Source organism: Beta vulgaris, chromosome 8, assembly GCF_026745355.1.
Source record: "Beta vulgaris subsp. vulgaris cultivar EL10 chromosome 8, EL10.2, whole genome shotgun sequence".
NCBI classification, from domain to species: Eukaryota; Viridiplantae; Streptophyta; class Magnoliopsida; order Caryophyllales; family Amaranthaceae; genus Beta; species Beta vulgaris.
This window is the reverse complement of record NC_079209.1, coordinates 31,356,924-31,375,035: the sequence shown is the minus strand read 5'-3', so window position 1 is coordinate 31,375,035 and position 18,112 is coordinate 31,356,924. Positions and strand designations below refer to the sequence as shown.

At 38.7% G+C, this 18,112-nt stretch overlaps 1 protein-coding gene across 1 annotated transcript; it reads left to right on the top strand.

The window, feature by feature from the left end:
- The first annotated feature begins 16,700 nt into the window (after positions 1-16,700).
- Positions 16,701-17,727, top strand: LOC130589882 (uncharacterized). Its single transcript, XM_057391509.1, has 3 exons — positions 16,701-16,803; positions 16,900-17,108; positions 17,709-17,727. The coding sequence occupies exons 1-3, from the start codon at positions 16,714-16,716 to the stop codon at positions 17,725-17,727; spliced, it is 318 nt and encodes a 105-aa protein (XP_057247492.1). The 5' UTR covers positions 16,701-16,713.
- The last annotated feature ends 385 nt before the right edge of the window (positions 17,728-18,112 follow it).

The following is an 18,112-nucleotide window of genomic DNA, read 5'->3' as shown; positions in this document are numbered from 1 at the left end:
AGTGTTCCATCTTTCAAGTATTTAACCACCTATTCCTCTAGGTGGATGTCCGATTGAATACCAATTTCTCTTTGACATTGATGCGCGATTTACGTAGTAATTCCCACATGATGGTCCAAGGAGCTGATCCTTCTACCGAGCTTGCCATTTGAGCTAGTGTATCCGCTTGCTGGTTTTCTGATCTAGGTATGTGGTGATGCTGAATTGGGCCAATTTCTTGGGTTTTGGCCAAGTACATTCTCATACTGTCTTCCTCGGCTTCATACTTGCCTAAAACCTGATCCACTATGAGTTGTAAGTCAGATTTTGCCTTGACGGCGATGGCTCTGATCCATTATGAGTTGGAGTCTGCGGATGAGGGCTTCATACTGTGCTTCATTATTAGATCCCAAGAATTCAAATTTGATGATGTATTCCATCTTCTCCCCGACAGGAGGTTTGATTACCAGACTAGCTCTACACCCTGTTTTTGTGGATGAGTTGTCCACATGCAGCTCACAACCGTCTTACTCACCGACGGGGGGTCTAGTGGTGCACTATGTTATAAAATTTGCCAATGCTGATCTTTTATGGCTCTCCTTGGTTCATATTCCAATCCGAAGTCGGCGAGCTAATCCGCCTGATCGGTCATCCGACTAGAGTGGTTGTGGCTTTCGATCAGCTTCCTGAGAGGTTGTCCTGTGAGGACCTAGATCGGGTGAGCCTGGAAGTAAGGATTCAGCTTCCAACTTCCATTACTAGGGAAAAGACCATCTTTTCCACCTCGTTGTACTTAGCTTTCGCTCATGGGAAAGCATGGATGATGAAGTAAATTAGGTGTTGCTTTTCTACTCTCTCGACTACCAAAACATCGCCAAGAGCGTATTCTGAAACAACCAAGTAAATGAACAAAGTTTCCCCCTACAAGGGGGATATCAATTTGGGAAGGGTTGATAAATGTGCTTTAAGGGAGGAGAAGGCTTGCTTGGCTTCTTCGTCCGAGTGAACTCTTTTCATTTTAGTGCCTTGAAGAAGTAAAGGCTTTTATCTGCCAACCGGGAGAGGAAGCGTTCGAGGGCAACTAAATAGTCGATTAGGCATTATACCTGTCGTACATTCCTGGGAGATTTCATCTCCATCACAGCCTTAATCTTGTCGAGATTTGCCTCGATTCCCTTTTCATCCACCAGGAATCTGAGGCACTTCACCCCCCCTCCCTACCCTCAACGACACATTTCTTCGGACTCAGCATCTTGCAGAATCGCCTTAGTGTTGTGAAGGTCTCTCTTAAATCCCAGGGGTTATCCCCTTGGGCTTTGCTTTTGACGATCATATCGTCAACATATACTTCAATGTTCCGAACAAGCTAATTGTTGAAGATTTTGTTCACTGTTCGTTAATACGTAGCCCCCACATTTTTGAGTCCGAATGGCATCATCTTGTAGCAGTACAGCCCTTGCTTAGTGACAAAGGAAGTGTGGACTCGGTCTTGCTCAGCCATTAGGATTTGGTGGTACCTAGCATTTGCGTTCATTAAGCCCAAGAGAGCATTCCCTATCATTGAGTCAACTAACCTATCAATCATGGGTAGAGGGCGGTTATCTTTTGGACAGCCCTTCTTCAGGCTTGTAAAGTCCACGCACATTCTCCATGGTCCACTCAAATTTTTGACCACTACCACGTTGGCCAACCATTCCAAGTACTAGCAGTCCTCTATGAAGCCTGCCTAAAGCAATTGTTTATCTTTCGCGACTGCTCCGACGTCTCTCTCCGGACCTTGATGTCTCAACTGTGCTTGATCTACTTGAATCCCTCTTTGATGTTTAGCTCATAACACATGATCTAGGGGTCGAGCCCTGATAAATCTGAAGCCTCATATGCAAAAACGTCTTTGTACTGGGTGAGTACTTGGATGATTTCCTTTCTTGTTTGAGGGTCAATGGCTTTACCTACCCTTTGAGTCTGACCATGATCCTTATCAATGATTACTTCTTCATCATCCTCAGCTGGCAGAGGGCATTTGTACTGCTTGGGGTTTTCAATGATCTAAATTTCGAGGCCACTTGGGGGCCGATTATCTTCTCGCATTCTCTTTTTCGAGTCCTCTTGGACATCGACCTTGTTCTTTAAGCTGTTAACGTAGTATTCTCTCGCTGCTTATTAATCTCCTTGGATCTTTCAAACCTTGCCCTCGTCAGTTTCAAATTGCATGAGGAGCTGGTAGACAAAGATTATAGCCTTGACCTTATTCGGAGTGGGTCTCAGCATTATGATGTTATATGGCAGAGGGATGTCCTCTACTAAGAAGTCAATCAGCAGAATTTTACCCTTGCCTTTTTCTCCCATCCGGGTGGGTCACTTTACCGATCCGATTAGATACACCGAGTTTCCCCAAATACCTATGAGTGGCTGATTGAGAGGGGTGACATCCATTTCGTTGTACTTAAACTCCTTGAGGCATTCCAGTGTGATTATATCAGCTGATAACCCACTATCCACTAGCACTCTTTTTGACTCTTGTGTTAGTGGTGCGAGTCGTTTCCGCAATAAAATTAAATTTATAAATCACTCACTAACTCTAACGAATAGATAGGGAAAGTAAGGGTCGAACCCACAGAGGCTGTGTTATTATCTTAAACTAATTATTTAATTATATATGTAACTACTATTTTATAAATTGGGGGGTTTCAAATATCAGAATTATACTAAAACTATTAAACTAAAATTAAAAATATAAATTACAGGAAATAAATTCGGTTTTAAAACATAATAAAGAAGCTAATAGGAGACATGTAATTTCCTCTCGAGATAAGGTTTAATCATTGAATCATTTAACTAGTCGATAGATAGATTGGTTAACATACAAATAATCCCTTGAACGCAAGAAAATTAGTTGCTTTATAATTCATACTAACTAAACCCCGTGAATGCACGCAAGTTCAGTCCTAATCAAATATATCAATTTAACAATGAAACATATATTAAATTAACAAAACTTACATTATAAGAGCACCAATCAGTTAACTTTAATATTAAGCCAGAAAGCTGCAACTATATTAAAATTAATATCACATAAAATTCCAGCAATAACATCAGATAAGAAAGCTTCAACCTAATAATATTACTGTTAATTCAAGCAAATAACCATGAATAATGATCAATCTAAAATTAACATTCATAAATTATAAACTCAAATAACGAATTTCATGTGAATACCCAATCAAACTAATTAATTGAACAAACATAAATCATAATCTCATAAACCCATAACAAGATTCAATTACATGTTCCTACTAGTGTAAAACTACTCTAAATTAGACATAAAAACAAAAAAAAAGAGAGAAAATAGAGTAGAGAAAACTCATGAGGGACGAATTTTGGAATGAAATTCCACCGCCATCACTCTGTTTCGTCCCGCCTTCATCTCCTACGTGTGGCTCTGGTCTCCATATCTCCTCAATTCCTTCCGTCGGCTCTTTATTTTTTATCAGCCTTCCTCCGTCAAGAATGCATCCTTCTATTTTCCCGTGGGTTTTTTATATCCAAAGTCCAAACCCTCTCTTTTTTTCACTACTGCTTTTCTTTTCTTTTATTTGGCTTTTTGTATCCTTTTCTTTCTTTTTTTGTGAATAATTGGGCTTTCAGCCCCCTTTTCTTTTCCTTTGCTGCGTGATTTATTTCTTCTTTGCAATACACGTGGGCCCAACCATTAATATTTCAACTCCTTCATACAATTAAAAGATATGAGCTTCTTTCATATAGTGTAATTTCAACCAAGTAAACAGCTGAATTAGCTCTTGCTTTCTTCTAAGGAGTTGTAGGTCTCGATCTCAGCTTTCCGTAGCCACTTGAATCGTCTCGTTTTGATTCCATACGAGTGAGATATGACCAAAATACTATATCAGCCCTGCAGAATTAGTAATACTCGAATTTAGTGCATCTTTCCGAATTCTATTCACATAGGTTATCACTAAATAATTAATATAGACACAAATTCATCTTTTAAACACTAAAAATAATTATCAAGCGATTAAACCGAAATATTCTAAAAGTATATTATTTAACTCATATAACTCAGTAGACGACACTAAAAGTATTATATTAGCGGGTAAAAATATGTATAAATAGGCACTTATCAAATTCCCCCACACTTAGCTTTTGGTCGTCCTCGATCAAAATAACACTAAGATTAAACTAAATGCAATTTACCAACTAAATGCAAGATCTAATTCACCACCTCAAATTTTTCTATTGGAAATAACTAAATTAGACAAGTATAAGACAAGAAACTAAAACATTTTAAGTTAGTCACAAAAACATTGTGAAAAATTTAGTAGGCATGTTATACTCTTGGCATTGAAAGTGTCATACTATCAAAACTTATAATACTTCATGAACAAATGGTTTTATTTGCAACTCAAAGATAGCTAGCATGAGTTCACCCTTGTGAATACATCAAGTTCAATAGATAGACCCTCCCAGATATAATTTAAACACTCTACTCTCATGTGTTTAGGGGTAAATAATATATCACTCAAACATGTAACCAAGTCAACTCTAAATGAAGTATTTTTCTTTAAACTTGACTATTGTCTCAATTTTCCACTTTAAGAGCGACAAAATGCATAAAGATCAAAAGGGCTTGCAAAGGGTTGTAACGTGGCTAAGGTTAAAGGGTAGGGAAATTATTTAGGAATGTAGAGTTAAAAGAAGCCAAACTAAAGGGAGCAAAAATACATGACTTAAGATGTTTTAGTCACAACGAACTCCTATATATTGAACATCGTACTCCAACTTGTTTCCTTCTTAAAATTATATCATTCACCACGCCTTCATAAATAATAATGCAATGTCAACAATTCCAAATATATTCAATCACTTCTTTTTCCTGTTTTTCTTTTCAAATAATTTTTTTTTTTTCAATGTCACAACTCCTGTTTTGTTTTTCTTCCCTTCTCTTTTCACAATATTTTTTTTCATAACAAAAACTTATACTACAAACTCAACTTAATAACTCCCCTTAGCCAGGCTTGGGTATAATATGTAGGAGGCCGCAGGTTTGTAATGTATGGTTAGCAAATAAACACGGATTTTTAAGGCTCAAAAGGGCAAAAGAAAGGGAAATAGTATATGAAGTAAAATATCTGAGGCTAAAAAAAATAATAGAACGCCTAAATCATTTCTTCATAGCATTTGTCACAAAAGTCTCAAAGAGTACCAAGTCAAGCTTAAGAGCCACACTTCATTGAGGAACTATCACACAAGAAAAAAATACAGACTGATTCGGATGTGTCAGTCTAATAGGCTCAGAAACTCACAGGTTTTGATCTATCTATCTAGCCAACTTATTTAAGAGAAACAAGATAGTTTTTCCAATTATATTATGAATCTCTCAAGTTTGACCAATCTTTTCCAATTATACAGACATTACCAAAATCTTTTATTTCGAAAACATATTAGTTTCAAAAACAAGTTAGATTAGAGTTTCTAATCAAAATTACTAAAAGAAATTCCTTAGGAAACTAAGAGGTGAAATCCTAATTAATGCAGACGAATCCTAAACTAATGCAAACAAAAGAACATTATATAATTTTTTTTGTTTTATTTTGTTTTTACGAATGCACGTAAATAAAACTACTATGCAGATGCAAATATATAATCAAGCGCAAGAAAATTTTCGGTAGCACCTCCCATAAAATGTAACAATCCATAATTTTTTTTTGTTTCAAAACACAACACAACAAATATCAATCCAGCACAACTTCATCATCCAGCTCAAAATAACTCCAAAATTCCCCCCACACTTATGTGTTACATTGTCCTCAATGGAACAAAGAGTAAGAAAGGAAAAAGAAACTTAGCTGGTTATGTGCGCATTATTCAATAAGGAGAAGTGAATGGAAATGAGAGCAGGCACCCTGGTTCATCTTTGCTGCTTTGTTGTTGTCTTTTGTTTTGTTTAGTTTGTTCCATAGTGGCAGCAATGTAGCTTTTCTTAGACCTTTTCCCAGCTACTACATATTATGCAGATGCTAGACATTGATGCATACCCATGAAATTAATCAACAACACTCATATGTTACTTTAATTGTTCATCGGTAGTTGAGTCTTCAAACTTGGTAATTTACCGCGTTCAATACCAGCAAAACTAAATGCAATGAGCTGCAGAACTGCTAATGGAAGCACAAAACAACATAGGATGAGTAAAGTCAAACACATATGAAGATATAACATGATTGCAAATAAAATAAGGAAAATGAAATAAAAACAGTAAATAAATAAGAAAGAAACTAGAAAAATAAGTCTCGGGTTGCCTCCCTAGCAGCGCTTTTGGTTATTGTCGTTAGCTCTACATTGAAAAATTGTATGCTTAATCAAACACTCGCTGCCCCATACGCAACGGCAGCTAAAGCTATCTCTCGTGCACTCCAAACACAATGTAGTAAAAGCCTTCCTACAAACCAAACTATCATATTGACGCAAAATTGAAGGTGCAAATCGTTTTTAGAACATAAAAACTCTTTCCATTTGGTTTGGTTACAAAAATGCAGTAAGTTTATCAATTTAAACTTAGAATAGTAAGACTCATCAGACTCATAATTAAGTGCAAAAGATAAACTTAGTGACTTAGATAATGGCATGGATGTTTCAAGAGCATAAGAAAAGTCTTGTTCAGAATAGCTATCATTGACTTCAACTATAGGAGAAAGTGTGATGTCCTCTTCTATTTCAAGTGGTGAACGTGATTCATTCTTAAGCATTTCAATAAAACCATCAAGCTCAATTTGTGAAGTATCTCCCATAGAATTAATTGGAAAATCATAATTAGGTTTGGTCTCAATACCTAATAGCCGCTCTAAATTCTCAATTTCTGCCAATGCAACCTCATTAAAATTTAACTTATGCCCGACATCTTCAATTGCTTAGATTCTTCATAAGGTTTTGCTACAAGTCCATCCAATTTTGTTTCCATATTATTTTCAAAAGAGCAAGGTAAAATCTGAGAGTCTTTAGTGTAATAATCCACTAGCCACTGTTCATCATCCTCATCATCGGAATCTGCAAACTCATCCCATATTCTCTTATCGGTTTCTTTGGACTCCTCATGGGTAACCTCATATTTATTATCGACCTCACTTATACAACCCAAGTCCTTATCATTGTTCAAAATCATGGCATTAGTTTCACCTAAAAAGTAAGTTGGAGGTTTCTCTAAGACTTGTCCATCTAATTTATCCTCTATGTTTCTCAGTGTGGCACACAAGCGTTCAATTTTGGTGTCTAGATGGTGGAGATGGTTCTCAGTTTGTTCATGACTACTAGACTCACGAGAGTGAACTTGCCCTATTTGTAGAGCTAGTTGCTGAACTAAATTTTCCAAAGACTCATGTTGGGTACTAAAACTGGAAACTTGGTTACTAATATTAGCAACTACAGCTTTAAATTCAGTAATTTGTTCAGTTTGCTCCTTCAGTTGACTTTAGATTTTCACTTCAGAATCATTTTTCGTCCCATATTGTTCACTATTAAGGGCCATAGTAGTTATTAACTCTTTAGCTTCACCAGGAGTTTTATTCACTAACGTTCCACCACTAGCGATATCTATTAAACGTTTCTGGTCATCTAAGAAACCATCATAAAAACATTCAATTAGGACTTTCTCACTCAATCGATGTTGTGGGCATGAAATGCAAAGTTTATTAAATGTTTTCCAATACTCATGCAATTGTTCATCTTTATCTTGCTCAATATTACATATTTGTCTCCTTATTAATCTAGTTATGTTAGCAGGTTGGTATTTTTCAAGAAAAACATTCCGAAGGCTATCCCAAGAAATAATAGATCCAACGGGTAGATAAAGTAAATAATCTCTAGCTAAATCATTTAAAGTAAAAAGGAAAACACGAAGTTTAATAACATCATCATCTTTACCATTTAACGACAAAGTAGAGCAAGCAAGAGAAAATTCTTGTAAATGTCTATTAGCATCTTCCTTATCATGACCATAAAATTTAGGGAGAATTCCGATAAAACCTGGATCAACTTTGAATGGTTTCTCTAAGGCGGGAAAAATAACACTCATGGGTGTCTCATATGCATTGAACATATGTTCTCTCAAGCTCTTTTCACCTTCTCCTGCCATTTCACTAGCTAATAGTCACACAAAATATAAAAAATAAATATTAGATCAAGCAACAAAAAAAACTAGAATTAAACAAAAAACTAGATATATACTAATACTAAAACAATAGTCTAAAATAATAGATTATACAGTCCCTGGCAACGACGCCAAAATTTGGTGCGAGTCGTTTCCGCAACAAAATTAAATTTATAAATCACTCACTAACTCTAACAAATAGATAGGGAAAGTAAGGGTCAAACCCATAGAGACTGCGTTATTATCTTAAACTAATTATTTAATTATATATATAACTACTATTTTATAAATTGGGGGGTTTCAAATATCTGAATTATACTGAAACTATTAAACTAAAATTAAAAATATAAATTGCAGGAAATAAATTCAGTTTTAAAATATAATAAAGAAGCTAATAGGATACATGTAATTTCCTCTCGAGATAAGGTTTAATCATTAAATCATTTAACTAGTCGGTAGATAGATTGGTTAACAAATAATCCCTTGAACGCAAGAAAATTAGTTGCTTTATAATTCATACTAACTAAACCCCGTGAACGCACGCAAGTTCAGTCCTAATCAAATATATCAATTTAACAATGAAAGCATATATTAAATTAACAAACTTGACCACTTTAAGAGCACCAATCAGTTAACTTTAATTAAGCCAGAAAGCTGCAACTATATTAAAATTAATATCACATAAAATTCCAGCAATAACATCAGATAAGAAAGCTTCAACCTAATAATATTACTGTTAATTCAAGCAAATAACCATGAATAATGATCAATCTAAAATTAACATTCATAAATTATAAACTCAATAAAATTTTTGTGAATACCCAATCAAACTAATTAATTGAACAAACATAAATCATAATCTCATAAACCCATAACAAGATTCAATTACATGATCCTACTAGTGTAAAACTACTCTAAATTAGACATAAAAACAAAGAAAAGAGATAAAAGAGAAAACTCATGAGGGACGAATTTTGGAATGAAATTCCACCGCCATCACTCTGTTTCGTCCCGCCTTCATCTCCTACGTGTGGCTCTGGTCTCCGTATCTCCTCAATTCCTTCCGTCGGCTCTTTATTTTTTATCAGCCTTCCTCCGTCAAGAATGCCTCCTTCTATTTTCCCATGGGTTTTTTATATCCAAAGTCCAAACCCTCTTTTTTTTTCACTACTGCTTTTCTTTCCTTTTATTTGGCTTTTTGTATCCTTTTCTTTCTTTTTTTTGTGAATAATTGGGCTTTCAGCCCCCTTTTCTTTTCCTTTGCTGCGTGATTTATTTCTTCTTTGCAATACATGTGGGCCCAACCATTAATATTTCAACTCCTTCATACAATTAAAAGATATGAGCTGCTTTCATATAGTGTAATTTCAACCAAGTAAACAGCTGAATTAGCTCTTGCTTTCTTCTAAGGAGTTGTAGGTCTCGATCTCAGCTTTCCGTAGCCACTTGAATCGTCTTGTTTTGATTCCATATGATTGAGATATGACCAAAATACTATATCAGCCCTGCAGAATTAGTAATACTCGAATTTAGTGCATCTTTCCGAATTTTATTCACATAGGTTATCAATAAATAATTAATATAGACACAAATTCATCTTTTAAACACTAAAAATAATTATCAAGCAATTAAACCGAAATATTCTAAAAGTATATTATTTAACTCATATAACTCAATAGACGACACTAAAAGTATTATATTAGAGGGTAAAAATATGTATAAATAGGCACTTATCAGTTAGCCACTTACAGTTTGATTACTAGGGGGGTGTCGTAGGGTGTGTGTAGGGTCCGACTGGATGCCCCAAAGTTCATTACGGGGCAGTATGGTCGTGGGTGGTGGACGTCAATGGTGCTTGAGACTATGTAGGTGGGCTTTGCGAGGTCGGTTGGTTAGGCCTCTTGATGGAAAATCACTTGCTATGACCCCAATGAATCCTTTGGTGTCTTTGTTGTTCGACTGACCCACCTTATGCTTGCCCTTCTCGTCGCTTGTGTGCTTGAGGTAGCGGTTCAAATTGCCTTGATCTGCCAGGCTATCAAGGGACTGCTTGAGTTCTCTATAATCCTTGGTGGTGTGTCCACAGTCTTTGTGGTACTCACACCACTGGCTCTCGACCTCTCGTTTTTTGTTGTTTTAGCTGGTCCTTGTGGTTTTCTTCTTCCTTTCTCTTCTTACTTTCGTCGTCCGAGTTATTTTCGGCCAAGGACCATCTCAACCAATCAGGTTGGAGTCCAGACATTAGGGCGGCGAATGCTACCACATCTTGTAAGTCTAAAACTTTCAGTGATTCTTCTTTGAATCTTTTCATGTAGTCGACCAGGCTTTCATTTTTCTCCTGTTTTACCACCATCTGGTGAAGACTGGACTTTTTCCACCTTTTTCCTGCTACGAACTGGTGGATGAATAGCTCCTCAAATAGTGAGAAGTCGGTTATGAAGCGTGCAAGCAGTTCTTGGAACCAATTTAGGGTGAGGCCCTTGAGTGTAGTAGGGCATAGACGACACCAAGTAGCTTCACAGTTGGTCTAAACTCTCCTCTAAGATCTGTACGTGGCCATGTCATCATCCGGGTCGGTTAGGTGTGCAAATGGTTCAATGGTTGGCGTTTTGATTTTCTCTAAACTAAGTGCTTCTAGGATTTCTTGGCTAAATGGGATCATGAACTCAAGTGCTCCACTGTTGACCCGAGGGGGGCTAGACTGAGCCAAATCACCTTGCCCCTCTCATTGAGCGACTTTCTTTTTTAGAATATGCCTAACATCACACCCCTAACTAAGGTGATTCTGGTTGAGGAAATGTCGAGCATTTATGGGTTTGTGTCTCATGTCGCCTCTAGGAGATTTGGAGATATGGGTCTCCTTCCCACGCCGAGCAAGTTTCTCTTTGGGTGGGTGTCGGTCGCCTTCAACCTGCATAGATCTCTGTCGATCATGTTGGCTAGGTTCCCTCTCTCCAGGTCATTGCCGACTAGGCTGACCATGGATGGAGCGGGGGTTGTGTTCTTCCCTTTGGGAACGTACTAGTGCTTGTTTCTTAAGCTCGGGTAGGACATGAGGGTCAGGCTGAGCATGTCCCTGTTGTAGGGCAATAGGCATATCTATTATGCTACGCTATAAGGTTTGTTGACGCTAAGCAACTATCAGGGTGATATCTGCTGCAAACAGGGGTTGAGGGTCGGCTTTTTACAGTTGTTAGGAGGGAGTTGGTCGATCACCATTGGATTGCTCTTGGTTAGGATCGATGGTCTGGACTATGGGAGACCGATGGAGGGTGAAGGTACCCGTTCGGACCTATGATGATGGGAGGGCGAGGGTGCCCGTTCGGATCTTTGAGCCTGTGTTAAAGGTTATTTACCGCGAGTGCTCTTGGCTGGGGCCATTGCTGAGTGACAATGAGGTAAATATTTCTGAGTGGAGGTGAAGTAGCTTTATTTGTATCTTCTCAAAGGCGACGTCCAACTGGTTATGTCTAGAAATTGATGATTACTGATGTGTGCGGAGTAGGATTGAACCCCAAGAGTGTTCGCCTGAATCGATTGTACATACGCCGGAAACCTGGAAAACACTATTAGACTACCCTGGGAGTTGTTTCGGGATCGCCTCTCTGACGCTCAAGTCTGTTGATGAGAAAGTCTAGAGAGAGATGCTCTAGTTTGTTAGGTTAAAATTAAATACATGTTCATTTATGAGACTGGGGATATTTATAGTATTGGAAATTCCTATCACTAGGGGAAAAAAACAGAAGGGCTGCGCAAGAAGGGCTGCGCTTTTGATAAAAGCGCAACCCTATTAATGAAGGGCTGCGCTTTTTTAAAATGGCGCAGCCCTACATAGCAGAATGGCTGCGATTTTTTAAAAAAGCGCAGCCTTTCAGTTAGTAGGGCTGCGCTTTATGAAAAAGCGCAGCCCTTCTCACATTAGAAGGGCTGCGCTTTTAAAAAAGCGCAGCCCTACACTTTCAGAAGGGCTGCGCTTTTTTTGTCTAGCGCAGCCCTACTTCCAATTTTTTTTTTTTTTGCTGACTTAGTGCGTGATTTACTGTATCTTTCTATTTCCCTCTTTCAATTTCCCTCCCTTAGAAAATTACGAGCGAGCACCCCCCTTCTCTTCGAGTGTTGCACCCACCACCACTACCCTAATTCAAGTGTTGCACCACCACCACCACCACCACCACTACTGCTGCCCTAATTCGAGTGCACCACCCACACCACCACTACTACTGCCTTAATTCGAGCACCACCACCACTACTGCTGCCAACACCTTGCTCCACCACTACGAGCGAGCGCATTGACTTTTGCGCACCACCACATTGGCACCGCCACATTGCGCACCACCTCCCACATTGTGCCCACCACTTTGCGCACCACCACCTTGCGCACCACCCCCCTTCTCTTCTCTTCTCTTTTCTTCTCTTCTCCACCATTTGAGTGGTTAATTAGGTATGAATTAATTTTGTTTTTAAGTTGCTTTTGTTTTTCTTAATTGAATTAAATGGTTAATGTGCAATGTGGGTTTTGTCAATTGTAGGAAGAAGAGGCTAAGGGAGGCAAGTAAAGTTCCAAGTATCTCTTTTCTCTTCATTGCTCGTCGTTGGTGTTAAGAGGTAACTACTTTAACATGTAGACAAAGTTGATAATTTAGTGATGTATATATGTATTATTTATATGTACATATATTTGTTGATATGATATTGTATGAAAACGCAATGTGATTTAGCTATATATGAAATCTACAAGTTGTTTGAATCATCATCATATATGCCTAGATACCCGTTCAAGACTTACTCATTAGGAGTAAGTCTTGAATAGTCCCCGGTTTGGGACTGTTCTTGGACGTTTGATCTTACTTAGGTGGTGAATGTGTGTCTTCTTTTCAATTCTAAGGAACATCTTGGCTTACCGTTTCTCTACATTGTTCTCTGTGTACATATGTAGATAAGCAATTATCTACATTGTGTACTTGGAGAACTGTAGGGAAATGTTGTCGGATTTTCCTTAGAATTGAAAAGTTGGCATATATTCACTAGTGAGATTAGACGTCCAAGGATGAGTTAGGTTGGAGTGATAAGGATCTTCGACTGCATGCATACAATTGAACATGTCACTATCTTAGCTTGTTGTATACGTGTGTGATTTGAATATGTGAGTGTATGTACTTTAATAATGATTGATTATTATAATGAATGTTGTGTTTAATTATTAGAGGTGGTCTTCTTGAATGAGATGGATCGTACTTGGATGTATGGAGTCGTGAATCGATTGAGTTTGGGTCTCGGAATTCTGTAGAAGTGCATTAGAATATCAAACATCCTCTGGAGCAGTCGACTTTTATTGTCCTGGCTTGGATTGTAGAAATGTGAGCAAGGTTAGTAGTATACATGTGGTTAGGGAGCATGTCTTTCGTCGTGGGTTTAGGCCTCAATACCACGTATGGGTTTGGCATGGTGAGCAGGGGAGGTATATGGGAAGCTCTGGAGTAAAGAATGATGTATGTGAAGAAAAAAAGAAGGATGATGATGAGTTAGGGGATGAGAATTTGGATGATGAACTTGAAGATGATGATAGGGATCGGGTAGACGAGATGATACACGAGGTTGAAGATCAGTCGTGTAGACGACCTCGTATTTTTTAGTCTATGTCTCAGGCTGCTGAAAAGCCGTTGTATCCAAGTTGTACAAAGTACACCAAACTGTCCGCGGTGGTAACTCTGTTCAACATTAAGTCGAACACTGGTTGGACGGACTCTAGTTTCACATCGTTGTTGGAAGTTTTAGCTGAGATGCTCCCTGATGGAAATGAACTGCCAAAGTCGTACTATTATGCGAAGAAGCTGATGTGTCCTTTGGGTTTAGAGTACGAGCGGATACATGCTTGTCCTAACGATTGTGTGCTTTATCGTAATGAGTATGAGCATTTACATGAGTGTCCACGTTGTGGATTATCGAGGTACAAGCGTGAAGGAGCTGGAGGTAGTGAAGGACCACCAGCCAAGGTGTTGTGGTATCTACCCATAATACCTAGATTTAAGCGCATGTTCTCAATTAAAGAAGATGCGAAGAATTTGAGGTGGCATGCAGATCGTAAGAAGAAAGACGGTCTGCTCAAGCATCCGGCTTATTTGTATTGCATCACGTACCAGATGTCCATCCTTATTTAAAAGTGAACATATGGAGGAATTACGTGTTAGCAATCCTGGAAAAGGAGTGAGGGCATTGACGCAAATGCATAACAAGACTTTCATTGATTGGTTTCATAAACGAGTACTCAATGATTTGGATGAAAGTGTTCCTGAAACATTCAAGTGGTTAGCATTTGGTCCTCGTGAAGTTGTACGCTCTTATGAGGGTTATGATATTAATGGGTATACGTTTTGGACTGAACGTCAAGATCTGAAGTCAAGATCGCAACAAAATAGTGGTGTTTCACTTGTGGTGTCGTCTACACAATATGCAAGCTCGAAAGATAAGTCGCATGTACATGCTGAAAGCAACTATTATGGGCGATTACAAGAAATATGAGGTATAATATAACTAGTATGTAGATTCTTAGGCTTTAATTTGTTGTTGGTTGCATTTTGGGAACGAAAAGGCCATTTCCGGCCTATTTTGGCCTATCTTGGCCTTTTCGCTCCCAAATCGTACTTATCGAGTGATTTAACCCCATATATTCTTTGAACATGATTATATGAGGTATAATATAACTAGTATATAGATTCTTAGGCTTTAATTTGTTGTTGGTTGCATTTCGGGAACGAAAAGGCCATTTCCGGCCTATTTTGGCCTTTTCGCTCCCAAATCGTACTTATCGAGTCATTTAACCCCAAATTTTCTTTGAACATGATTATATGAGGTATAATATAACTAGTATGTAGATTCTTAGGCTTTAATTTGTTGTTGGTTGCATTTCGGGAACGAAAGGCCATTTCCGGCCTATTTTGGCCTTTTCCCTCCCCGTGCACACCCCCCTCCCCCTTGCTGCCCACGCCCCTCACCCCTTGCTGCACACCCTCGTGCCCCCTGCTGCCCACTAAACAGCCCCTTCTCGTACTAAATGTGTTTTTTTTTATTAATGCGTATGTTTGTATATTTTCAGGGACATGGCGGAGGTGCATACGGATACGAGTGCGGAACACACTACCGAGGATGAGTGTTTTGATTACAAAAAGGAACAGGGGCAATTGGTTATGGCTCGCCGTGAAGAAAAAGGTTTACAAAGGCCAAGTAAGAACTTGGAGACGAAAAAGAGGAAAGGAAGGGGACCTACAAAGTCACTAGGGAAACCCACCCTAATGACTTTGGATTACGATCATTTGGGGCAACCTTGTGGAAAATGGCGTCAAAAGTATGCCATGCAAGTTGGGATTTGCATGCATAAGCTCTCCATTCTCCACTCATGGAAAGAGGCCCCGAGTCTTTGAAGAAGATGATTTGGGAAGATACTATGGTAAGATTCGGTACAATTACGTTTAGAATCTTAACACTTTAGTTAAATATACTATGTAATATTTACTAATTTGTGAAATGCGTTCTTTGTAGAATCAATTCCATATTCCAAATGAAAGCAAGAAGAATTTGTTTCTATCCGCGGTTGCCCAGAGGTTCCGAGACTTCAAGGCCAAGCTAGTGTCGGGGTGGATCACGAAGCGGAGAAAAGTCGGGGAACAAAGAAGAAGAAAATCTAGGGGGAGAACACCTTCTTCTGAGGCTTCACCGGACACATCATTTGAGGAGCCCTCCAAGCTTCCATATCAGATATGGAGGCATATCACAGCTGAGGAGTGGCATGCATTTGTTGCACAAAAAACAACCCCAGAAGCTGTTGTAAGAATATTTTTTTTTGCTAAGATTTAATACTTTTAGATCCAATATTATTGTATAACACCATATCTAACCTTTGTTTATATTTGTGTGTTTCAGGCATCTCGTGAGAAAATAGCGCGAATGCAAAAGCTAGGTAACTATCACCATCTGGGTGCTCAGTCGTATGGTCAGGCGAGAGAATCGTGGATGTATGACCATTACCCCACGATTGCGTCGACCACGGCATCGGGCACTAGCTCTACGACGACAGTTGCACAGCGGCAACCAGATAGAGCGCTCGATTGGTGGTGTTCCATGCATGGGGTTGATGCAAAGGGACAGAGAGTCATACCTGATCCCGGAACAAAACAGATAGCTAATGCCATTGTAAGTACATATTATAAGTTTTTGATAAGGTATACATAATAATATAACTTGTGCGCTCACGAGTATTTTCTCTTATCCTTATGCAGATTGGCTTGAAGGAAAAGGAGGCAACTGGTGAGTTCACTCCTAGAGGACAAGTTGATGCCTTACACGAGACTCTAGGACGGGACCAGTATGGACGTGTGAGGGGCGTAGGAGTGTCCGCCTCGGGGTCAGAAAGGTGTCTGGTGATCAATACACCTGTACGTCAAAATCCAGTGCCTCCAGTGTCAAAATCCAGTGCCTCTAGTGTCAATTCAGCAGCTTCCATAGATGTGGAGGCTATGAAAGCCCAATTCGGGAGGAGCTCAGTGGAGATGACTCAGAATTTCAACGCCATTTTGGCGCAGATGGGCTTACCGACTTTTGGTGCTTTCTCGCAGGGCAGTGTTCCTACGCAGCCTGTTCCTACGCAGCCTCATCCAGATCCGGAGTTCACGGTAATCATTTAATATCACAACTATTGTTCTAATCATAGTTCTTACTATATATATGTTGTTTCATAGACTAACTATGAATAGAGTTTTTTTTTAAAGGAAGAGACACCATGTGAGCTATTAAATCAAGGAGATGGTCATGGTAGTTTCATTATCGTTGCTTATGGATCTGCACAGCCCCCTAGGGACCGGGTACGATTGCACAACCAGCCAGTCGCTGATATTCACTATGTGGTCAGCGTTTCAGACATTGTGCCCGGTTTCGAAGCATTTCCTCTTCCGCTGCCGAATGCAGAAGTTGGTGTACAGTTATTGACTGATGCCCTTGGCAGTTATTTCTATGGCCGCGTGCATTGGTGCGGTTATCAATCAGGTACAATGATTAACATAAGTTATATACATAGTTTTCTTTTATAGTTCCTATATATGATTGTCAGTAATATTTTTAATTTAACTAATTACTAGGGTTGGGGAAGGCCGACAGGAAGGGAAAGAAGGTAGCTTCACCTCAGGGAGGCCGACGTGCCCAAGTGGAGAAAGTAAATGTTTCTACGGCAAAGTCTCCACTCATTACGGATATGGAGGTGGTGCAAGGCCTTACTCAACCGTGCTTCTGGCTACATGAGTGCGTTAGCGATGCAGACGATGAAGCAATGATTGAGATTAAGTTGTCGGACCACCAATTCCACTACATTGAGGAAACATCGACCTTCATTTCTAAGGTATATTAAAGAATTCTTACTTGAGAAGAGTTGAATGTTTCCATGATACAAACATTCATGAGGTAATACTTTATTAGTATATTAAATTAATAAATATACATATATGCCTTAATTAAGTAGTATTCAATCCAACTAATATAACTTCCATAATAAGTAAGTTTTATTTTTATCAATATGAATTCTCAGGCTATTATACAATGTTTGAGGCATCTAGTCAGCCAATGTTTGGTTGGTTATGTCCAAGCTTTGTACGAGATAACAGTTGCGTACAAAACGAAAAGGAGGTGAAAGCATATCTCAAGGATTCTTTGAACGCATTTCTCGTATTGGATATAAGATCATTCTTCTTCCTTACATTGAATCGTATGCTTCTTAAACTCACTTTTTATTACTTTAATTAAATTGACCTATTAGTTGTTCTACGATAATAATAACATTTTTATTGTTGTAGGAACCATTGGACACTGATTGCAATATGTTTGTCACGTAACGAAGTCTACCACTTTGATTCTTTGCGTAAAGGAACAATACGGTCCTTACTAGTCAAATCATTGTTAAATAGGTAGCCTAATCGAAACTATATGCACACT